We start from the raw sequence: 24,587 nt of genomic DNA on the forward strand, positions 1-24,587 counted from the left end.
ATTTTAACCGGGGAAGGAAAAGCACGCGTTTTCTGTCTGAAAATTTAAAAGGGAAAAGAAATTGATAGCCTTATAGACGTGCTGCTGATAATGGAATCAGATTCCGACAACCATTTAATCTTTTTGTTAAGTTTGAATATTGTGGTAAAACGAGAAAGCATGGTTTTTTAAGTTTCATACTGACTGCGCCGAAAGATTGGCGACCAACTTCTCCTCTTTCATAGATTATATATATATACCTGCTCCAACGCTAGCCTAACCAGAGCAGAGAAGCATCTTATCCGCAATTCACAAGTAGTGTCGTCAATCAAGTTAGAACTTCAGTTGTTTACAAAGAATAATGGGTGTTGCGGTGCCTCGAATTTTTCCTGCTAAGCAGATCCTAAACAGAATTCTTGCAAATCCAGGAGGTACTACGAAAGTACCGAAAGGCCACTTTGCTGTTTATGTAGGGGAAACTAGTTGGAAGAGATATGTGCTGCCGTTATCCTACCTTAACCATCCTTCATCCCAGCACTTACTAAGCCAGGCTGAGGAAGAGTTTGGATACCACCATCCTATGGGAGCTCTGACAATTCCATGCAAGGAAGAAACCTTCATCAATCTCACCTGTAACTTGTGTGGCCCTTAAGCAAGAAGAGAAGCTTATATAGCTTACTGATGGGAGACTCGCATCTTAGCATTGCTAACCAGAATCCTGTTCAACCCAATTTTGCACAAAGGAGAACTAGATTCTTTTTCTGCACTACTGCTGACTGCTGTAGATATTACCTATTATCAAATAGATGAAAATATTTAAATCATCTTGCTTCGAAAATTTTCGATCGCTTTCTTCTTTTGCTTATTTGCATTTAGACTGTAAATTGGCTTAAAGGTTTTTGTTAAAAAAAAAAAAAAAAAAAAACACTGAGTACATAGCTTTGCAAGTTAACCTAGTAAAAGTGACCAAGCAACCTCTTTAAAATAGACAGTAAAGCTTCCCAGTAGTAAATCATCGATAATCTCCTGTCTCTTGGCAGAGAGAGCAGGTTTTATGCTTATTATTTGTTCCTGCTCCATCCTACTTTTCTTTTCCGTGCGTTCTTTCATTACTTGCTCAGTTGCTCCAATCTTAAAACTTTATAGGCCGACCAATTTTATCTGTGCAAGCTGGTGTCTCAAATACTAGAATGATACGCACGGTGTAAGTATATTTCTACCCTATTTGTTTAACTTAGTCACTGTCATTTGAATTACTGTTTTTAGAGGTGTCTTTGAAAAATTCTACTGTAACATAGTTTTTATAGTATATTTTGGAATATTTTTAGAAAAATATTTTGAAATATTTAAGAGTAGAAGAGTTTTTAGAATATATTTTGGAATATTTTTTAAACATTAAAAAAATTTAGATTACTTTTTAGAGTACCTTTTAGAATATTTTTTAAAAATTTTAATAGTATTTAAAAAACTAGTTTTGAAAAACTCAGCAATCCAAACAGGTAAGGACCCCTCTGATATAGCTATCCTACAGAAAAATCCCATGTGATTTCAAATCATGCGCGTCGATATCTCATACTTTAAAGTAAAGTGAAATTATGATGAAAATCATTGGATCTAACGTGTTTGATGTAAATGCACTGGAATTGTGCGTGGTTCCTCTGAAAAATAGTTTTTTAAGACAAATTTTGACCTAATATATCTATTTTGCCCCTCAGACCTTAATAAAACTGCCATGGTTTTTCTTCAATTTTGCTCCAAACTTGTGAAACTGATGATTTTTGTTTATATTATTAGTGAATGAAACTAATGAATTAAAAACGGTTTGTTTTAGGCCATTTTTTATTTAAATTATTAGAATATTTTTGTCATTTCATTCAGAATCATTTATTTTAACGATGGAACCTATGAAATATCAACACGTATGATTTGAAACCACGAGAGATTTTTTTGGGTAGGATAGCTACATCTGGGGGCTTTTTTGTTCTTACCCTAAAATATAATACCATCCGCACAAACGGCCGGGAAGCCACATGTCCAGCCCATACTACTATTCTGATGAACTTTCTACCCATCACTCAATTCTTAAACCACTGCTCCCAAACAAGAAATCTCAAGGCCGTTAAGAAATTTCATGCACATTTGCTCAGAACAGGTATACTTTTTTTCTCGCCCAATCTTCAGGCCAAGGTCATCTTCACATACACTTCGTGCCTTAACACAAACAGCACTCAAACATTAACCAACTTGTTCAAGTTCCTTAACCCCAGAAGCCCATTGCCCTTTAATTCAATTGTCTCCCATTTCTCTCAAAATGGGTGCCATTCTCTTGCTCTCCATGCCTTCTCTTTCATGCATTTTAATGGCGTTCATGTAGACTCGTATGCCTTGTGCAGCGCTTTAAAGTCATCGTCTTGTGATAATAATATGAGGTTCGGTAAAAATATTCACGCCCATGTTCAAAAATCAGGGTGGTTTTGTAGCGTCTTTGTGGCCAGTGCTTTGATTGATCTATACGGGAAAATGTTGTTCACTGTCGATGCGGCAATGGTGTTTGATGAAATTCGTGTGAAGAATACTGTTTGTGTGAATGCACTTTTATCAGGTTATGCTGATGCTAAGATGTGGAGTGAGGGAGTCGAATTGGTTAGGCAAATGCCAGCGTTCTACTTAGATTGTGACAATTTCACATTTTCTGCTGCTTTGCGGGCTTGTGCAGGGCTATCTGCGACGGGATTGGGCAGGCAGATTCATGCAAGTGTTATACGTAAAGTTTTAAATGTTGGGGATGACGTGTTTCTGCAGAGTTTGTTAATTGAAATGTATGGCAAGTGTGGGCTAGTAGAGAAGGCTAAACGCATATTTAGTATGGCAGGATTCAGACAAGAAGGGAAGAGAAAGAGAGATGTTGTCTTGTGGACTTCACTGCTGGGAGTTTACGGAAAACATGGCCATTACAAAGAAGTGATTATGTTGTTCAGAGACATGTTGATCAACGGAATTAGGCCCGATGGAGTGGCCTTCTTAGCTGTCATTTCCGCTTGTGGTTATACAGGTCAAGTGGATCTTGCGTTCAAATATTTTGCATCCATGGCTCGCGACTTTGGATTAAAACAAAGCCCAGAGCATTATAGCTGTTTGGTTGATGCGCTGTGTCGGGCTGGTGAGCTGGAGAAGGCATGGAAGTTGATAAATGGGATGCCTTGCGAAGGAAATAGCAGATACACGGTTTCAATGTGGGGGACCTTGCTAAATGCCTGCAGTGAGTGTGGGAATGTTGATTTGGGTAAATTGGCCGGTCAAAGGGCACTTGAGTTGGAGCCTCATAATACTGGAATCTATGTCTTGCTATCTAACATGTATGCCAGCAATGGCATGTGGGACGAAATTGGACAGTTGAGGGAGTCGATGAAAGGGAGAAAACTAAAGAAAGATATTGGATGCAGTTGGATAGATGTTGGTAGATGACTTGGAGATAATTCATATTAATTCACTTAAAATTTCTCAGTCACTGAGAAACGTCACATGGAATGTTGCTGAAGAAAGTACTAGACTACAAACTGGGAGGATGCACTGTTGCAGATGATCAAGTGACTGTGACCAAGTTACTTGCAGAAAAGCTTTTGGAGATCAATATCTCTTGCTCAGCATTTTCGTAAGCACACCACTCTCGCAATTGACCAAAGGTTGCCGCTAAATTCAACTGCAAGCATTGATGTATTGGTTGTTGAAAATCCTTGTGTAATTACCAAAATAAAATACAGGAGATGTAATGGTGGAATTTGGAATGGTCATGCGATTGATTATTTGCTTCTTCAGGAAAGTGTTTATTTCCTATTTGACACAAGACTTCATTGAACTCATCATCAGTAAAGTTCCTGTGAAAAGTTTGGATTGTGAACTCGGTTCCAAGTTTTTCTAATTCCCCGAGTTCAAGGATTTCTTTAAAGATAGTAGCGTGAACTTTTCAGAATGAGTAAGCTCTAGGTCTGATCATTTACATTTTTAGGGGCAGTCCGGGGTCAAGCAGGACTTTTTATGATCGACAAATAGAGAACTATTTTCTTTTCAAAAGTTAGGAGATAGTTGTAGCTTTGACTGTTAAAAAAAAAATGTTTCAGTTGAAAGCTCAAAGCTGTATAAGACAGAGACAGAAATATAGCGCCAAAAATTAGCATGGGATGTTGGTACTAGGGAACCATGGGAGCTACAGTCTTTCATTAATGGATTGACTGCGCTTCAAGTTCCAAGCAAATGAAAATTTTCTTTTATTCACAAGCGGAGGGTTGGTTTACAGCACAAAACGTCGACGTTTCGATTTCAAACATGCACCCGATGCCCGTGCACGACCTTTTTCAACGGTAATGGTGGGGGAGGGGAATCCTCCTGTCTAACTCGGATGTTTTTACAACAAAAACCTGGAAGAGCATCAGCTTGTTGGCGCGAGTTCTATTCAAAATGACCAAAAAGCCCCTAAGGCCTAAACAAGGTCGAACCCTTGCCTCTCCTGTCAAATCAATCGTACGCCTGGGCGTAGCCGATTTTTTATTCTGACCCTCGCCCTTCTCCAATTCGCCCAGACCGGATTAAAAGCCCTGAACAGCGTAGAAAGAATGCCTCAGAGCTCATCATCATCGAAGAAACACGGGACCGATCAGCCGGACACTGGTGGGCCCGCCTCCAAATCACAGAGGACCAAAATGGTTAAATCTTCCGATGATACTGAAAAAAAGGTTTAATGTTTTGAATTCCCAGTATTTTAAACTGAAGCATTAAAAATCTCAATTTGCGGCATTCTTTGTTTCAAGGGCTTTCTCACCGTATCCGCCTTAATGTCGTTATTGGGATGTGTGCAGAACTTAGCTAAGAAGCTCAAAGAGCTGGAAATAAGTGTGCCTATTGTGTATGGTAATATTGCATTTTGGCTCGGTAAGAAGGCTAGCGAGTGAGTATTGATAAAGTCGTTGTTTTATTGTTGTCTGCTGAACGTTTGATGAAATGCCTGAGTAAATAATAAAGTTTTATTTAGGTACCAATCTCACAAGTGGACTGTTTATGTTCGAGGAGGAACGAATGAGGATATCAGTGTGGTAGTGAAGCGTGTTGTTTTTCAATTGCATTCCAGCTTTAATAATCCCACAAGGGTTGTTGACGGCCCACCTTTCGAGCTGTCTGAATCAGGGTGGGGTGAATTTGAAATTGTCATAACCCTTCATTTCCATAATGATGTTTGCGAGAAGCCGTTGCACCTGTGAGTTTCTCCCCTTGATCATCTTTCTGTGTTGTATATTGGACACTCTGGAAATCTTAAATTCAGGTAGCTAATGCAGGGTTGTAGATCCTGTTTATATAGTTAAAAACTTCATAAAACCATAAGAATTATATGTTCTTTCTCCTAATCTTTTCAACATTCTTGTTCTCTGTGATTTTTGTTGTACTTAATCGAAATATTGTTTTGGGTTGTCCATGTTAAAAGGCTGAGATGCTGATGCTAGTCTCCTAACAGATACCATCATTTGAAGTTGTATCCAGAGGAGGATTCTGGTCCAATGTCCACCAAAAAACCAGTCGTCGTGGAATCCTATGATGAAATTGTATTTACTGAGCCTTCAGAAGGTTTTTTCTCTCGCGTGCAGAATCACCCAGCTGTTGTTGTGCCTAGACTGCCCGCTGGTTTTGCTTTGCCTCCTCCTGGTGCTTTTTCCCTCTCTGTTGCACAATATGTGGACTTTTTCTTTTCACTGTCCTTTTAGGTACTGAGTTTCTCCCTGTTCACTTGCAGTGCCATTGGAGGATGCAGATAAAAGGAGAAGAGGCGACACTAAAGATCACACCTTAAGTCAGTGGTTCTCAAATTTCTCAGAGGCTGATGAACTGTTAAAACTTGCAGCAGCTCGTCAGCAGGTCAGTTTGATTTCTTTTTAGGTCTGGTAATTCCTCCTGCTTGTCTAAACTATAAACATTCTCAAAAATATTAAATTTTCTTTCAACTGAATGACAAAGTGCACCAGTTTGTTTCGTGCAAGTGTATTAGTTTTGCTTGAAATCATTGAGAATACCACATGCCTGTCTCCTTCAAATCTTATTGTTTGATATGCATCTTATTGGTTGAGCGTGCACGATAATATGGTGATAGTTTAGTTCTTTAGCTCCTCAAATATTAAAGGATTAGTAGTGAACAATAATAAGTCAAAACATAATTATGCATTGGTTTAATGAAAACAAATTTAAAGTAGGGCAATGAGAACTAAATTACCAAATTCACATCTAGGATCTCTTTCATTTTGACAAAAGCAGGGAGTTCTTATCAACTTCCGAAACCAGTTTGCCATTAGAAGCAGAAAACTTCACAAGAGTGTTTTGTCTTGGGGAAGTAACTTGAGGACATAGCTTTCTGATTAGTAAAGATAGTGAAATTGGTAACTAATTGCAAATCTGTTTGCAGCAATTATGATCTTCTATTGACTAACAGAGGAAGATTAAAGTGAATTTCAGTTTAGGGTTCCTAGTTCTTCTGTTGGGTTATAGGACTTGTTCACCGGTCAAGTTTTTTTCAAGCCCTTGAGTGCCTATGCGCATCAACTTGTTTTATTACCTGTCAATTACGTGAAGGCAATATCTTCATAGCATGACTTGAAGTACTAGTTCAAGTTTCTAATTAGTTCTAATAGAAGCTTAATAGTGTATTAGTTGATGAATTCCCATGATAAGGCTTGAATGCTGAAAAAGCCATGTGTCTAAATTAATAGATGGTATAGTATGTAGACGCTGTAGACATTGATAATGAAGTTCCAGATGTAAAATCAAAGATACTATCACGACTACTTACTCAATATTTGTGGATGATGTAGACTAATGTGAAGAATTATGATGGGTGTGCCCATCTGTATTTTTCGCTTGGCAAAATTTGAACAATAAGGGCATAATTTCTGCTCTATCAAAATTCGATGTCATGACTAGAGATCTGATTTGGATGTGCTTCCAAGATCAATCTCCTTGTTTGCTTACTAGGGTTCACTGTTGCACAAGGTTTTTCATATTCTTCGGTGTGAGGGGGTTAAGATCAATGTTGCACAACCACTTGTGCCTTCAATGTATACAGCTTGGGAAATCTGCAAGCGTTAGATGCTAGAATTTCCAGCACTAAAATTAGCGAAACAATAAAGAGAGGTGGGATTTGGGCTCTTTTTTTTAATTGGATAAGGTGATTCTACCTATGAGCTTTTTTCTTTTTCTTGGAGTGCTGTTCTTGTTGTTTCTTTCTTATGTATGCCATAGCTTCATGCTTTGGTTATGAGGCTTCTTCTTTTTAAAGAGTAATCTACTTTTATGACTGGGATGGACAAAGGATGAAGACAGATCAAATAGTCTCTGCAGTTAAGGCATGTATCTCCAATTTTTCATTATCATAGAAGTTGTGTCATCCCAAAATTCATTCAGAATTTCACTTTGGTTAATTAGTCCTGCTGCATTTTAATTTTTAAAATTTAGTATCTTTTATTGTGTGATATAGATTTAATTCATGTTTTATGGATATATTTATTTTTTTCTGAATATGTTAATCATGGTATAAGGTGTTTGTACAGTAAAAGTCCTTGCCAAGTATTACCAGGATTAAGCACCTGATACAGGAGAGCCCGTAGTGTAGCTTAACATGTGATACAACTCTGGTCTTTTTTCATACTGGTGCACATTTTGAAAATGAACTGGATTATGATTTATACCGGACAAAACTTATGTTTAATGCCTGGTGACATCTGATAGTTGATGACAAGCTTTAGCTATAGTAGTGAATACCAGGTGGACATGGATTTTAGTCCCATTTGAGTGTCACGACTACGTTCAGTGGAGTGGTTGGAAGACAAGATACTCATAGTTCCTTTGAGAAGCTGAGTTCTGAACTTTGACGACGGGGTTATAAGAACCGCATAAACTTTGACGACACCATTATAAGACCTGCATTTGACTGAATAGTTACTGATGCATAGACACTTTTTTGTGCTTCTTTATCAACAAACTGACCAACTTCCTTCTTGCATTGATCAAGAAACATAGATTTGAAACTGTGATCTAGTTTATATGCATTCTGTACAGTAAATATCAGTGCAGGTTTTAGTGCTCAATTAGTCAAGCATTTGGGAACCTTTTTGAGTGCATTTTTTTCTTGTCCATATCTGCCATTGAAGTATTTTGTTATCAATTGCTTGGCTGGTATGTGGTTTCTTTATATCTGTATGATAAGATCAATGTTGTCAAATGCTCTTTTGACTGCAATAGGTACAAGCTCATATTGCAACACTCAGAAGGCAATTGAGTTTGATAGATGGGCAGCACCAACAGCTGAAATCTGCCTCTGACATGTAAACCTATGCCACACTTCTCATAATTGATATAATTTTTGCCATTATGAAAATTTGATATTTTGTGATAATATGAATAATGCTATGTTTATAAATTTTTTCATAGATGGGAAATTCATGATTTCTCTTCCCTTTTTCCATTTGTTCTCTCTTTTTTGCACTCTTTCAGTCTTGTTCATCTGCGTTGATAAATGCTGCATCCTCATCGTGACGCAAGGCATTTGACTAATAATAGATGGAATGTGAATCCCTTGATTTATTCTTTGATCTACTTGGACAATAGAAGTTTTTTCTTTTTTCTTTTTTTTCTTTTTTTTTTTTTTTTGAGCATCAATAGGAATTGTTACTCAGTATTCTTCAATCTTGACCTTAAAAATAAATCATTTAGATTCAGACAGTATATCATCGGAGAGTTGCCTTTATTCGCTTATGGCCTCTCGATTGTTAGATTAACTACGTTAATGGAGAGCTGTATGCACTACTTGTGCATACCTTTTGTCCCATTTTAAGAATTGCAACAATTCAACAATAGCAAGTGCATTTTAGTAGAGATCTGGATGATGCTCTATCTCCCCCTGTTTTGGAGTTAATGATCGAATAATTTTGGCAAACCAGAGGAAATACTAAATTCGTCCAATATTCCACCGAGCCATTGATATGTGACAATCATTACAGAGTAAAACCTAAAAATGCTTGAAGGTATTGCTGACTGTCATGCGCTTGGAACTTCAATAAACTAAGGGAAGCTAGTGCACCTAAAATCATCCTTGCTGCTGGGCGTGATGTAGATGAAACCATGACATTTTCTAGCAAGTTGATGTACCCCAATCCCTGATCTTCTTGTTACACCTAAAGAGTTGGAGGATAGTTGTTGCTGTCTTGGCTTGATAAGGTTGCTTTTACTGATTATAATTCTGTCCGTATCTTTGAAGAATGTATAGAGACACAAATGAAGGAAGAAAAAGGGAGTTACTCTGAGATGCTGATATATTTATTATTACTGGTATAGCCAGGTCTAAAATAGGCGGGAGGTGCTCGAGTTCAACAGGAAAAGTTGCCTTCACAAGTGAAACTGGAGAATAGAACTCGCATAACTATGGTGATATGATTGGATGACCACTTGATTGAGTTGGGCTATTAGGATGTGAAAAGAAATTGACTTTGATTCAAATGCACATGTAGATTCAGAGAAAGTTGCCAATATATCGTTGATGCTGGTCAAGTTGTTGGTTAAAGCCCCCGATATCTCTCCCACACAAGGCGTCCCATGTTAGAACATTTGAATGTCGTGTTTCTCGCATGAAACTTTTATGTCTTTTCCTTTTATTACTTTTCTTTCACCACACGAGACATGCAGTGGCAAACACCAACGCGGCATAACTGGGCAAAAGAAGGCCTACAACCACGCGAGGAGACACTTTAATGAGACTCTCTCATGTTCTCTGTAATTTGATCAAATCAGAATCTCTTTCAACATTCAAGATTGCCGCAAGTGGTTATGCTGGTATGAATATGGAAAAGCATCAAATAGGGCGGGTTGGTGTAAAAACTCGAGGGATATAAATTTGTGAAGAAGAAATGAAAATTTGGCTTCAGATTCACTCTCCTTTGGGCTAAACTTGCGCTCTACAAAGTGGAAGACACACCTAATGAAATCACACGCTTAAACGAAGAAGTATTTGTAAAGCTTTTACAGAATGTCTAATGCTTGTAAAACTAGTACAGGATTTATATCTTTCTAATGTTAAAAGCAGTTGGTATTCCCATTCAGAGAGCCGATTATTGAAGGATTGTATATCACTTTTAGATTGAGTGAAAAATCACAAAAATTTCTTCTACTTATATTTGTGAACTTTGTAACTTTTGAAAATGACAAACCTCGTAGAGGCTAAGCCAGGGAGTTTGGGGCAGCGGGAACCTATTTTATTTCAGTGCGGGCGGGTGAGTGAATACGTTGATTCTATGTAAACCTCGGTTGGGGTGGGGTGGGGCGGGGGGCCAAGAGTAACATGGCCTTCATGTGCAATAGGGGGCGCTGGGTCAGTCTCCAACTCGAAAATGCTAAATAGAGCCGCGGCTGATGATCAATTCATGGATACGGATCACCGCATTTTTTGTTGAGACATGGGGGACCCGGACCACCTCCAACTTCTCTTTAGTCTCATATGCCGCCTATCGCACTTCATCTCTGTCCGTATGTATAATGTACCTTTGTTTGTTTGCTAAGGGCAGAGGGATAAAAATGGCATTTTGATATTTTTCTCGACTTCTCTGTTTACCATCAAGTAATGCCCCTGGATGGTGGTGGAAAATCTATTTCGGGGAACTCCATATTGATTCCACTCAGAAAAAGAGTGTGGCCCAAAAATATATATATATATATATATATATATACTGAACGCTTTTTCTGCGGATCATTATTGTGAATTGGTGCAAGAAATCAGGCCTTAAATTAAATGGCTTCCCCGATCTCCGGGTATCTCGAAACTTGAAAGAGGTTCGTAATTGAAATTGTGGGATATACAGTACTAATTATTTTTTTTTTTTTGGGGTGGGCGGGCTATAATTGACTTGACTTGGGACCTGGGACCTGGGACCTGGGACTTGGGACTTGGGAGTAAAATAAAGCAGAAAACAAAAAGAAGGCAGGGGGTAATTATTATCCCTGTCCCTAGCATCAAGCTATGAGCCTCAGAACATGGGGTGGCGCTATCATTCATATTGTAGATCGCTATCTGATTCTTACTAGTATTCTATTTGGTGGTGGAGGCGGTGGTGGTGGTGCTGCTGCTGCTGCTGTGGCTAGTTCAGTACAAGGACCACAGCACATGGTAATAGATCCCCAAGGACCCCAACCCCAAAGTAGTAAATCCTCCGTTGAAGGTCAAGCGTTATCTAATGTTGTTGGGTCTCAGTGGTGGTCTTAGTAGAAAACCTTACTGTATTAGTATTATTTATAGTGTAGAGAGAGAGAGAGATTCAGTTTTGGAAGCTGTAATGTGGCGCTCCCAACGCCCAGCAGAATTCAGCAATTTGGCTGTCTGGGGATCACTGTGACCGAAGCAAAGCTGCTTTGTCATATTTTTCTTCCTGTCAATTGGATCACAACTGAACTTAGAACGTGGTCTGATGGTTCACTACGTCTTTTTTTTTTTTTTTTTTTTGTTGGTGAAATATATAGCACTAAATTCTGTGGTTAGACTACACACCTTTTTCTGAGTGAGCAAAAGTCAGTTTAGTTAAACGCGAGTTGTGCGAGTATTATGACAAATGAAATAATACCAGAGCGTATGTACGTTGATTTGAGAAAATTTTGACTATAGTATTGATGGCATGGCGGTGGGTGGAGTGTAAAATAAAAGGGTTATATTTTGCAAAATTCCATGCCCATCATCTACCACGCAAACAAACACAAGTACCGAAAGAGACCATTAATTCCACGCAAATTGTTGCATGTGGCATCATGCATTCATGTTCAAGTTGAAACAAAAGAATGGCAAAAGTCCAGATTCATTCACAGAAAAGCATAATATTGATGGATTAATAAATGAATGAATTCAGTCATTAATTTTCTCTTCACATCAGATGCCACCATCAATTTTTCTTTCTGGCTTCTGTATGAACTAAACTACAGTAAATTCCTTGACGCCTTTGTTTAACGTCTTTGAACGAATGAATGGGCAATTATTTAACGTCTTTGTTTTGCTATGCACTACCACTGGCGTCAAACCTGCAAAAGATAGATTCGGATTCGCCACATGAATTTCTGCAAAATCTACTACTAGTATTTGTTTGGTTTAGTTTAGTTTAGTTATCTCTCTTTCCCCTTATTCTGACAGTTAGTGGAAGAATCACAAGCCCAACAGTCACAAAACACCAAAACCAGTTGTTCGTACTTCGTACTCCTCAGTACACTACAGTTATCGATGGTCCGTGATTTCTGACTCTCTCTCCTCTCTCTCTCTCTCTCTCCCCGCCCCCACCGGTCTCTCGTAAAGCAGCCCTTCAACCACCCCAGTAAATGTGCGGATCAAAGGCTTGTGTTATCATTAATTCCAATTGTACGATGCATGCAATATGGATACTAACGTAATAAATCTATACGCTAACATAACGATAAATAATGCTCCCTCCGTTCCACTTTAATAATCCTGTTTTTCTTTTTTCGTCTGTCCCAAATTATAGTCCACTTTCCAATTGAAAAATGTAGTTGTATTTAAATTTTTCTAAAATATCCTTATTTAATGTAAGTTGTTGTTACTATAAACTTATTCCATTTAATGAGAGTTGATTATTTTTTTACTATCAATTCAAGTTCCCATAAAATTGTACTCTATTAAATGTGAGGATATTTTAAAAAAATAGCAATCTAAATTTACTTTTTCAACAAAATTAATCACTTTTTCTTAAACTGTGTGAAAAAAAAAAAACAGAACTATCAAAGTGGGACGGAGGGAGTAGTATCTATATCTATATCTATATGTATTGCAGAAGGGATTTTTAGCAGAGACCTTCCCAATGACTTCCAAACTTCTCATTCTTTTTTCTAGATTTTTGTATTTATTTTAATACACAAAAAGTAGTGGGTTATAAGTTATAACTAACCCTATCACCAATCAAATTTAAAATTTAAAACATTCCCACTATCTACTTCATAAACGGTTTACAGTTTGTTATTTATACTTTAAATTCTTTTTACTTCTTAATTAAAGACAAATGCTCATTCATATGCTATTTTAATACAATATTACATTTTTATAATTAAGAAATATTTGTCACCACACTAACCCTATATACCACCCCTACAAATGAACTTTGCAAATTACAATCACGATTCAAAAAAAAATCACAAATGTGCAACTAAATGTAAAGTTGAGGGGGTAAAGTGCAGGTAAATGCAAAGTCAAGGGGTTTACTATATTTAACCCTAAAAGAAATCCCAAAAACGTAACAAGCAGTGGGTTATAAATTTTTGTATTTATTTTAATACATAAAAAGTAGTGGATTATAACCAACCCTATCACCTGTCAAATTTAAAATTTAAAACTTTTCCATTATCTACTTCATAAACCGTTTATAGTTTGTTACTTATACTTTAAATCCTTTTCACTCATTAATTAAAGACAAATGTTTATTCATATGCTATTTTAATACAATTTTAATTCGCAAGCATACAACATGATCAAGAAACAGCAGAACCAATTAGGACTAGATTTTGACCTAAAAAAACATTAAGCCTAGATGGCACTGGCACGTTGCCGTAACTTGCGATGCCAATTAGGACTATTTAGTGTTTTTTTTTTTTTTTGCAAGGAGTTAGGATACTGTAAAACTTATTTAGACAAACTTTGTCTCATCGGTGATTTGAGTATCAAGTTATTGAATATACTACAAATCCTATAATATCAGTCTGCTACAAAAAAATAATATTTTACTAGCATGTGGTATTTGCGTACGAAATTTCAGAAGTAAATCAAATGCTTTTACTTATACTCTATATAATTTGAATAGTTTTTTATCGAATATAACCATACTATGCAGGACCATCACTTTGTACAATTGGAGCTAACAAATTATATATCAATTACAGTTTAGATTTTGCTCGATACCTATGCAGTTGGTGAGTTCCATCAGTAACACTACATCAAACTTTTAATGTTGTTTCATACTCTTATCAACATGTATTTCAAAAAATTGTAGGTTTGAAAATAATACATGTACTTGAAAGTTAGTTATGTGGTTTGAAAATGATACATGTACTTTTAATGTTGAAGTTTTGCATCCCGAAGACCCTTACCCGACCCTCCATCCGTAGTGTCCTCCAATCCAAGAGAAAGCCCTCCGTCCGTAGTGTCCTCCGGCCGTTTTTTTTTTAAATATATTTCTGCTAATAATTCTTTAATCACAATACATCTCTACCCAGATGGTGAGGAGTATTTCTGTGTGGACCCACATCATAGGAGTCCATATACTTAAAGGACTCGATATAGTAGAGGTGGTCTTTTAAGGTTGGTAATGTGACGCCTCGAAAAAAAAATGAGTGTGAGGACCGTAAATTGCCCTAATTTTATATTGTAATTTATTTGAAAACTGTAGTGAACGACTGAGTCCCGACGATAGTTGGGCAGGCGCCCCGCCGAACCATTTGGTTCGCCTTAGGGTGAGGTGGGGCTGTCACAGTTGGTATCAGAGCTTAGGTTTCAAATTCCTGTAATGTATCCTAGACATAAGGTTTAGGATGCCGGACTGTGGATTTGGTTTGAAATATCAGAGATTCTTGCGGGATGTCTTGACTTGATTAGTACAAGATGGAATGTCGAGGACGCCATTCTTTTAAGGGGGGAGTTTGTGACGCCCCCGAAAAAAAAATGAGTGTGAGAACCGTAAATTGCCCTAATTTTATATTGTAATTTATTTGAGAACCGTAGTGAACGACTGAGTCCCGGCGAGAGTTGGGCAGGCTGTCCGCCGAACCCTTTGGTTCGCCTTAGGGTGAGATGGGGCTGTCACAGGTAATATCTATCTTGATAACGCATTTGTAAATTTATTACGTACAAGTTTATATACGTGCATAGTACGGGTCACATAAGGTGTTTTTTCCTACCCAAAATTATTTGGACAATTATGATTTTATTTCCTATAAGAATTCTTAATATTATAGGATTCTTATTTCCTACCCAAAGTTACGTACTTTAAACAACTTAAATTAAGATAAACATACTTTTAATGTTCTTATCAATATTTCTTTGTATTCTTATTTCCTATGTCTACACTACATATAGCCTCTAATATATTGATTTCAAGCATCAAATTCATGGTTAGATATTTTCAGTGCAAGTGGTTGGCATATTAAAGTATCGATTTTGAATTTCCATTTCTCTTGATTATCAGGTACATCTTCTTTCAATATATATATATATTAAAAAGGCATGTTGATCTTCAATTGTAATAGTTTAGTAACATATCTTGAATTTTTTTTTATTTTCTATTTGTTTTGTATGAAGACATAGGATTTAAACAAGTACTTTTATCGTTATTTTTGTAGGATTTTTTCTAACATATTTGTTAATTGATTTTTGTGATCATATACTACGATGTTTGTTAATTTGTCTTTAGGAAAAACAACAAAAAATAAAAGGCACCGGAAAGTAATGTGATATAAATACAAGAGACATAAATATCTCTATTAGATATATCTGCAAATTCATTAGTTAATTAAAAGACTCTGGCCGTTTACTTAGTTATAATTTTTACGTATTGTTATACACAAACTTAAATGCGATAAATTATTTATTTTTTTTTATACTTAGTTATCCTACTTTGCTATCATGTAGTGACAATAGAAAATCAATAAATGCTGATTTGCACGGACAAATCGAGGAGAATGTTCAAACAGAAAAAAATAAAAACAAGTTTCTGAATAGTAGAATATTATTTGATACTATTTACTGCACTTTTTATTTATTTTCAAGTTTTTGAATGTTATGGTATTGTTGAATGTTATTTTTTCTATTTTTGAATTATTATTCACTGAATTAGATGTTCAAATTTATGTTATAAAAATATTTTACATTACAATGCGCACATAGTAATATACTTAAGACAAGTTATAATAGATTATACATTAAATATGTATTTTATATCGACATTTTTATAAATTGACTAAAATTTATTATTTTTCAACGATTCCCGTTCAACGACGGGTACAAAACTAGTAGATATAGTAAAGTAATAGGCTTCCGTTGTTTATTAAGTAATTCCTTCGAACATTTCAGTACTCCTATTTAAGACAAGTGCAAGTGGCAGCCACTCGAATAGAGATGTGGTCATTAAATTGAAAGTCTCAGTAGTAGCAGTAAATGTTGATGCCAATAGTGCAGAGTAGAGACCAGACACAATGTTGGAAATAGAAGCAGATCGATGAAATGTCTTGCATCCATGTTGAAGATTTGGTACCAAATTCCAACAGTGAAAGCTACGTTAATGGCTAGAATGAACAGCACCGGCAATTTTGCTCATCAAATCAAAACTGCACCATCATAAACCAAATATACCCAAGCAACACTCCTCGGATCGACTCTTGCAGAGCCTAAATAATATGAATGAAAAGGGCCTGGCACTAACTTATTGATTCCTGCTGGCTGCTGCTATTTATTAGTTATTACTAGTGGCTAGCTCCAACTAAAAATTTTGGATGAAGAGGAAGAATTTATGAATCCCTCCTGTCAATAGCAAGAAAGAAATTTGAAAGGGGGGCCGTATTGTTGTACCAGGGACCAACAGAACAACGGACGCCCGACGGGCTTCTTGTCCCACGCCCCACTGTCCCTTTTTTCTCACATTCACACACATAAATAATCCCCAAAACCGCACCCGTGGTCTGTCCCATTGCTCCTACGCATCCGCAGGACCCCCCATGACCCCGAAACGCTCCTTCCTCTTCATATATACCTCTCCATTTCCGTCCCCATTCCTCAATCCTCATCACCAGTATTCATCTCTCTAGCAAAGTGTAGTGCATTCCTCCCCCTCCCCACTCTTCACTAGCTAGAGTTGCTACCAAATTCTTCAATTTCTTCGCTTCAACTTTGTCACCACTAGCTACGAACGAGCAAATCATAAGCATGGCCATCAGAAAATCAAGCAGCAAGCTCCCACAAGCAGCCGTGATAAAGCAAATCTTGAAAAGATGCTCGAGTTTGGGAAAGAAACACGGGTACGATGAAGATGGACTGCCGCTTGACGTGCCTAAAGGGCACTTTGCCGTTTATGTAGGCGAAAACAGGAGCAGATACATTGTGCCCATTTCATTTTTGACTCATCCAGAGTTCCAATGCCTTCTTCGTCGCGCCGAGGAGGAGTTTGGGTTTGATCATGACATGGGCCTCACCATTCCTTGCGAAGAAGTTGTTTTCCGATCTCTAACATCAATGCTCCGGTGAAATTAAGAGAGCTTGCTTAGCTTATAATATAGTAGTAGGCTAGTAGTATAATCAAGTGATCATTAACCGGTGACCTCTTTGGTGAATGAGGAGAGATGGCACAAGCAAGACGAAGCTAGCAGCAGTAGTAGCTAGTCTCAGCTTCTCTTTTTTTAGCAACTCTTCTCATCCATCATCTTCAGCATTGTTGGATTTTTTTTTTTTTTTTTTTTTGGGGGAACCCATTCTGGGGTTTCTTGATTTAGTGAAGCTAACACCGTACCCAAGAATTTATTTTCTGGGATAAAATTGTACTATAAATTAATTTGTTATGAATCTTTTCCTCGCAGAGGCGTTTTTTCAACACCCTGCGAGAGAATTCCTGTGGAAATTAAAGGCCAAATTAGCAATTTCTTTTCAGCCCAGTACGGATCAAAATTTAGAGTTTCAATTTTCAATTGCTACACGTCCATTGGAATTATACGAATTTAACAGCACTCGTTTAAACCTGAACTGTTGTAACTTTTTTTTAAAAAATAATTTTATTTTACTAACACAAAAAGAAAATAAAAATCAGTAGAGAAAATGGGGTTTGTTTGGATTGTAAGTTATTTGAAATATTTTTACTGTAGCACTTTTGTGACGTGATGTATGTGAGATAAAAAGATAATTGAGAAGATAAAACAGTATATTGAAAATTATAATGATGATATAAGTAAATAAAATTAAAGAAATAATGCTCAATCCAAACAAACAAGATGTTTTAAACAGAATTTGGGGGAAATTATTACTCGAGATCCATTATCCCTTGGGAAAAATATTATTATTATTAAAGATCCATTAAACAAGCATCGGCTTGCCTCTCTCTCTCTCTCTCTCTCTCTCTCTCTCTCTCTCTCTCTCTCTCTCTCCTCTGTGTGTGTGTGTGTGTGTGGGGGCAAACAGGCATGCAAAAAAGAGAAAAAGCTAATAGAGTATTGACATGCTCGCAAACTTTATCTTTTTTTCTTTTTTGAGAGGTCATCATGACTAGCCTAGCCAACCTCTTCAATAGATTTGAGTATTAAAAGTTCAAACTTTTTGATGCTTCACCAGCATTGTGATATATGGGAGCAGCAGAGAAGCAAGCCGTTCCAGCTACATCCAAGCTCAAATTTCCACCGCATTATATGATTTTCAGAAAATATCTCATCAATGTTGCAATCTTGCCTTCCAACACACAGCGTAGCCTCTAGCTCATTATGTAGTTAGTTACTCCATCACATATCATATGGCTCTGATTCTTTGATGAACAAATATTTTGGGACCTGTGGCTGTGGTTGGTGCCTACCATTTTCGATCGCAAAAAAAAAAAAATTTTTTTTTTTGATATTAATGGCCCGAATCAAGCCAAACTCGTTCGGTTGGTTTATTCTAGACCGTGAATCACGGTTGGCTAGCAGCCCCCCCGAATCCCGAATATGGAAAGAAAACCTATGACAGATGATCATTTCTACTGGATTTCCTCAGCTTGTTCATTTTGAAATTAAAGGTGAAACCCAATTCCAGATCATCGTGATATTCAGTTGTCCACAAAATCTACTACACAAAAGTGGATGGTGGTCTATTCCTTTGCTTTCCTTTCCTCTCCTCTGAATGGATGAGAATCGGATTATGTAGATCGTTGATTCATTTCCTTTCCACGCAATCGCATGCATGATTATGTCCTTGAATTTGCAACGCCCGCCCACATTCCGTAACAAAATAAGTACGAAGGACCCCACAACTTGGGGTGATTGAATTTGGGACATTCTCTGTTCATCGGAAAAATATATATATATATATATATATTTATAAAGGGTCCTGCTATCTTTCACGTCTGACATCTTTAGAAGAGTAGCTATATATGGACGTAAGCCCACTGAAAGGGCAATTTTCCAGTTGGCTGCATGTTACTTTCTGCTGCATTTTGCATCAGATGTCCTTTCATCGTCCCTTTTTCTTCTAAACGCGTAATTAAGGGGTCGGCAATTGCAAGAATTCAACTAGAGGAGTATTATTATTCTTGTTGAGATTGATTTACGGAGATCGCGGCATGCGATATGAGAGATGACAATAATATATGATTATGACTGCAGGTGATGATACACTACTTAGTTCATTTGAAAGTGAGGAACAAAACTTGAGAAAACATATACATAGTAGAGTATTATTCAATTTTTGAGGTTTCAGTTCGTTTATTGGATAATGACGTGTTTGCATGGTCATGTTGAGAACTTAACCACCTGTATGATATATGTCCTGCGAACTGTGAACTACGTCCATTATACAGATCTATATATATATATCTGCATTTGCTTTTTATTGCTTTTCCCTTGTTTCAGGTACCATAAATGAGAGATGTTTCCTTCTTGTTTTTTTTTTTTTTTATATCTTGTCCTATAAATATTTCATTTCTGTCTCATGCAACAGAATTCAGGAATGACTTATTTAAATGCTACTTCACTCTCAAATGAATCCTGTGGTAGGATGTGGTGTGGGGAAGACATCATGTTTTTATTCTTCACTCTCATTTGCTATGCTTATGCAGTTAGTACGACGCATTCCAGCCCATGAGAGATGTTTGTTTGGCAAATTTGTCTGACATTCTCCACTTGCCTCTCTCTCTCTCTCTTTCTCTGTCTGATGTAATCCAGATCATGACCTTGAATGACCTGACCCAACCTGCGTTCTTGTAAAATCATGTCCTCCATTCCCCACTTTGAGAGATTAGTGCATTTTGAAATCCTATAGTGTAAAAAGTCCGTATAAAAAAGGGTACGAAACCTGTACGGGGGGATGGATGGATGTGTTGGTTCTCCCGCAGTTGCAAATGCATATTTTGTCAGACAACCAGAGTTATCCAAGTAAGTTCCAGCTAGCGCATTCCCTAATGGAATTGGAATGGATGTCCATCCATATTCTCCTTTTGGGTAGAAAAGCAAACAAAAGGAAAAAACCATGGAGGAATCTTCCCCCCATTAAACAAACCCTGTGATCTTTGTGGGGGAGACTCTGAATATCTTTGTTGGATCCCACCTCCTTCCCCTTGTACTACTATGCTTTGGTACTATTTGTGGGGGGAGGATGGTTGTCATGTGAGCCTAAACCCCACAGTTCTTTAGTCCATTTTCATGCAACTTGCGGGAACATGGTTGTGCAGTCTCTCACATGGACATGGCCTGGCCAAGTCTCCCTCTCTTAATTAGTACTAGTCCCTACAACTGCCCCAGTGCATTTAGGGTGCATATCCAGCACTGGGAAAATACATTCTATAAATCGAAACCTAACCAGCGCCAGTGAAGAGATGTCTTTCCCGATTTACACCATAGCGGGAACGCTGATGGAATGGAGTACTACTGCCGTCTCTCCAATCTAATCCATAGGTATCGATGGTCTTCTAGGCCGGACAAGTTGATCCTTGACTAGTGATGCCAATGTACAATTGAATTGCATGGGCGTCGTTGACTTGGCCCGTCTTCAACTAAATTGGTCAATATTTTGGACCACTTTACTTAATGCTAATTAAGCGCAGTTTCTCCAACACGGTATCAAATCTGAACTGCGGTACACCCCATCCACACATATGATTTAGGATAAGGTTTGATAAAACTGAAATCTTAAAGCAAGCCCAAGTACCATTTTCAAATTAAGCATTTAACTAGTTTTTCCGATAATAGCTTCTTTCCTTTGCTACACCAGCCCACGCGACGGTGTTGTGTGATGCGTACAATGCATTGGAAGATTGTAGCCGCTAGGGACATGCGCGGTCGGGTACCCGTCATGTCCATCATTTGACTGATCCGACTCATACTATGTGGATCAATCATTTTCTGATTTTTATCTACCCCGCATATAAGTGGATATCCGGTTATAAGCTATCCGCTGAGATAGGATCAGGTCAACAGGTACCCGCCCCACCTTACTTATCATTTAATTTTAAAAAAAATAATTTATACTAATTTAATTTTGTATTTTACATACTCATTTAAAATTTAATAAAGATTTTTTTCTCAAAAAAAAAAGCCTCCCATTAAGAAACAAACATGCAAAGAGAATACAAAAAAAAAAATTTAAAAGAATTCAAAATCAATAAAAGTTTGAAATAAGTAGCACATTTTTTTAACATATATTCCACATTAATTAAACTCTTTTCTATAAAACATAAGATCATGATCTCTACAAATGAATCTTGTAAATAAATTATAATCTCTTATATTTATAATGCAATTTATTCAATGAAAAAACTTATTTAGCTCTAAAAATATTATTTTCTAGTATGTGTATAAAATATATATATATATATATATATATATATGCAGGGCGAATTGGGTACCAGTAGGTTTTTGATTGTGTGATTCTAACCCGCCCGCATCTTAGTGGATACCTGACCCTCTTTTGATTCAATTAAATAATACAGATAGGGTATCTTAATTTTTGAATCGGATCAAATATGTCAGTTTTTTGGATTTGTGGATAATTTTGCCTACCCTTAGTAGTCGCAAGAAACTCCTAATCAGGATCTAGAGTTTCCTTCAATCTCGAGTGATTATCTGCCTTTTCTTTCTTTCTTTTTTTTTATTTCCTAGTCTTCCCCACACTCTTTCCACCCCCAACTGCTAGACCTAATCCTGAATCTCGCAACGACGAGAATTCAAAGAGAGAGTGATTATCTACATGCTAGCTGCTTGTGAGTACCTCAAAAAAAATTTATTTTTTCAGCTCAAGAGATGCTTTAAACATTATGATCAATACGATGATGCTTTTACCTTCCAAGATGTTTTTCCATCAACCAGATGAACTATTATACAATATAAGGGAGATAGGCGCAAACAATTATTGATGCAATCTTCATGGATGATATAACAATTTTGAACAGGTTGTGCACAATGGATCTTCTGTCCCACGCCCTGTACCACTCTTTGTCCCACTTTTTATTATATTATTATTTCTCCTATATAAACATTATGTTTTAGTTCTTTTTTGTTTTTTTAAAATCCAATAACTATTAATTAAGTAATACACAAAATTTAACAAATTCAAAAAACCAAAATGCATAAAAAATGAGATTTTTTATGAATTTTCTGCTGTATTTTTTAATATATTACTTTTTTTAAGCTACTGTATTTATTTTTTACTCAATTAACAGTTATTGAATCTTAAGAAAACAAAAAAGAACTAAAACGTGATATTTATGTAGGAAAAATAATAATATAATAAAAAATGGGATAGAGAGTGGTACAGGACGTGGGACAGAAGATCCGTTGCGCAGGTTGCGATTCATTACAAAATATATGTAAGACTTTGGAATAGTCATCGTATTGTATCGAGATGCGATTTTCATGGAAGTACTGTACATGTCAGTTTTGTGGCATGATTCAAACAGTGTATTTTCAAATTTTGCTGGGTTAACTAAATCGGACCGTGTAACCACTGGGCAATTGGCTCAGTGGCCACCACCTAGTTGGTAGGGTGGGAGGCAAGAAGTGGCTTGTTTCCAAAAAAATTCAGGCGGATGTGCTGTGCACCCGTGTGATCCGGTCGTGGTTCAGTCTCCCTCCGGGTTATTCTCGAGTCTCCTTAGGTCCACCTCCTCCCCCTCAGTGTAGAATAGATTAGGTTTATCGTTTCCGAAAAAAAAAAAAAACTAAATCGGACCGTATGTCGTTTGGAAGGGTTGTCAAGCAACTCCTTCGTCGTAATGTAAACGCAATGCTCCATACGTTCCAAGTTCATATGACATGACACCTCATAATTTCTTCGGAAAAAAAGATCGATCTAACCCGGTGCCAGTGCACTCCACGTGAATTCTAAATGTGGTATTTTCCTAGTATGAGGCCAGCACTTTGCGTCCAGTCAATAGATTAGGTTTATCGTCTCAAAAAAAAAAAAAACTAAATCGGACCGTACGGCGTTTGGGAGGGTTGTCAAGCAACTCCTTCGTCGTAATGTAAACGCAATGCTCCATGCGTTCCAAGTTCTTATACATGACCCCTCATAATTTCTTCGGAAAAAACGATCGATCGAACCCGGTACTAGCGCACTTCACATGAATTCTAAATGTGGTATTTTCCCAATATGAGGCCAGCACTTTGGGTCCAGTCAATAGATTAGGTTTATCGTCTCAAAAAAAAAAAAAAAACTAAATCGGACCATACGTCATTTGGGAGGGTTGTCAAGCAACTCCTTCGTCGTAATGTAAACGCAATGCTCCATGCGTTCATAAGAACTAAACGCAATGCTCCATGCGTTCCAAGTTCTTATGACATGACCCCTCATAATTTCTTCGGAAAAAAACGATCGATCGAACCCGGTGCCAGCGCACTTCACGTGAATTCTAAATGTGGTATTTTCCCAGTATGAGGCCAGCACTTTGGGTCCGGTCAATAGATTAGGTTTATCGTCTCAAAAAAAAAAAAAAATCAAATCGGACGACCATACGTCATTTGGGAGGGTTGTCAAGCAACTCTTTCGTCGTAATGTAAACGCAATGCTCCATGCGTTCATAAGAACTAAATGCAATGCTCCATGCGTTCCAAATTCTTATGACATGACCCTCATAATTTCTTCAGAAAAAAAGATTGATCAAACCCGATACCAGCGCACTTCACGTGAATTCTAAATGTGGTATTTTCCCAGTATGAGGCCAGCACTTTGGGTCCAGTCAATAGATTAGGTTTATCGTCTCCGGAAAAAAAAAAAAAAACTAAATCGGACCGTACGTCATTTGGGGGGGTTGTCAAGCAACTCCTTCGTCGTAATGTAAACGCAATGCTCCATGCGTTCCAAGTTCTTATGACATGACCCCTCATAATTTCTTCGAAAAAAAACGATCGATCGAACCCAGTGCCAGTGCACTCCTCGTGAATTCTAAATGTGGTATATTCCCAGTATGAGGCCAGCACTTTGGGTCCAGTCAATAGACTCCCGACTGTTGTGGATGACAGGCCTGATAGGACTAGGAAGGGCCCTCTCCCTCCCGTGCTTGGAAGTCCAAACCCAATCTTGTCACTGGGAAAAAATCACGTCCAAGTCATAAAACCAATTTTTCTGCTTTTGCCCCACAAAGGATTACGGTTCACAAAATGACTGATCAGAGGCCACATCAAACTCGGAAGAAAATGCAAATCCAATGTAGCAAACATGTTAGTAGTTATATGTTTTGCTCTGGATTGATGGAATTTCTGTCTTCTAGCCATGGTCTTGAACTACTAGAATTAATCACCAGTCAACACTTAACAAAATCTCAACACTTGGCCAAATCAGTGAGGAAGATCCTTACCATCCGAGCACGAAATATCCTTCCCGATCA

The 24,587-nt window shown here is 37.3% G+C and overlaps 4 protein-coding genes across 9 annotated transcripts; all 4 read left to right on the top strand.

The window, feature by feature from the left end:
* The first annotated feature begins 340 nt into the window (after window positions 1-340).
* On the top strand, window positions 341-631 carry LOC140035522 (auxin-responsive protein SAUR21-like). Its single transcript, XM_072076783.1, has one exon. It carries the CDS (start codon window positions 341-343, stop codon window positions 629-631), a length of 291 nt encoding a protein of 96 aa, XP_071932884.1.
* Window positions 632-1,958: 1,327 nt separating this feature from the next.
* Window positions 1,959-3,877, top strand: LOC113731189 (putative pentatricopeptide repeat-containing protein At3g23330). The gene has a single exon (XM_027256301.2). It carries the CDS (start codon window positions 2,035-2,037, stop codon window positions 3,442-3,444), a length of 1,410 nt encoding a protein of 469 aa, XP_027112102.1. The 5' UTR covers window positions 1,959-2,034; the 3' UTR covers window positions 3,445-3,877.
* A 155-nt stretch (window positions 3,878-4,032) lies between these two features.
* On the top strand, window positions 4,033-10,176 carry LOC140035070 (transcription initiation factor TFIID subunit 14b-like). Of its 6 annotated transcripts, none has more exons than XR_011839038.1 (8): window positions 4,033-4,709; window positions 4,833-4,921; window positions 5,006-5,227; window positions 5,483-5,670; window positions 5,759-5,880; window positions 8,254-8,336; window positions 9,346-9,435; window positions 9,519-10,176. XR_011839038.1 is itself a non-coding variant. In XM_072074556.1 (8 exons), exons 1-7 carry the CDS (start codon window positions 4,590-4,592, stop codon window positions 9,417-9,419), a joined length of 894 nt encoding a protein of 297 aa, XP_071930657.1. In that variant the 5' UTR covers window positions 4,033-4,589; the 3' UTR covers window positions 9,420-9,435; window positions 9,519-10,176. The 6 variants fall into 6 exon arrangements, 5 of the variants coding, with proteins under 5 accessions (XP_071930657.1, XP_071930659.1, XP_071930656.1 ...); XM_072074556.1 differs by having other exon boundaries at window positions 9,350-9,435; XM_072074558.1 differs by having other exon boundaries at window positions 9,346-10,176.
* A 6,426-nt stretch (window positions 10,177-16,602) lies between these two features.
* On the top strand, window positions 16,603-17,677 carry LOC113731192 (auxin-responsive protein SAUR50-like). Its single transcript, XM_027256308.2, has one exon. The coding sequence runs from the start codon at window positions 16,961-16,963 to the stop codon at window positions 17,276-17,278; it is 318 nt and encodes a 105-aa protein (XP_027112109.1). The 5' UTR covers window positions 16,603-16,960; the 3' UTR covers window positions 17,279-17,677.
* The last annotated feature ends 6,910 nt before the right edge of the window (window positions 17,678-24,587 follow it).

This window comes from Coffea arabica, chromosome 2c (genome assembly GCF_036785885.1).
Source record: "Coffea arabica cultivar ET-39 chromosome 2c, Coffea Arabica ET-39 HiFi, whole genome shotgun sequence".
Lineage (NCBI taxonomy): Eukaryota > Viridiplantae > Streptophyta > Magnoliopsida > Gentianales > Rubiaceae > Coffea > Coffea arabica.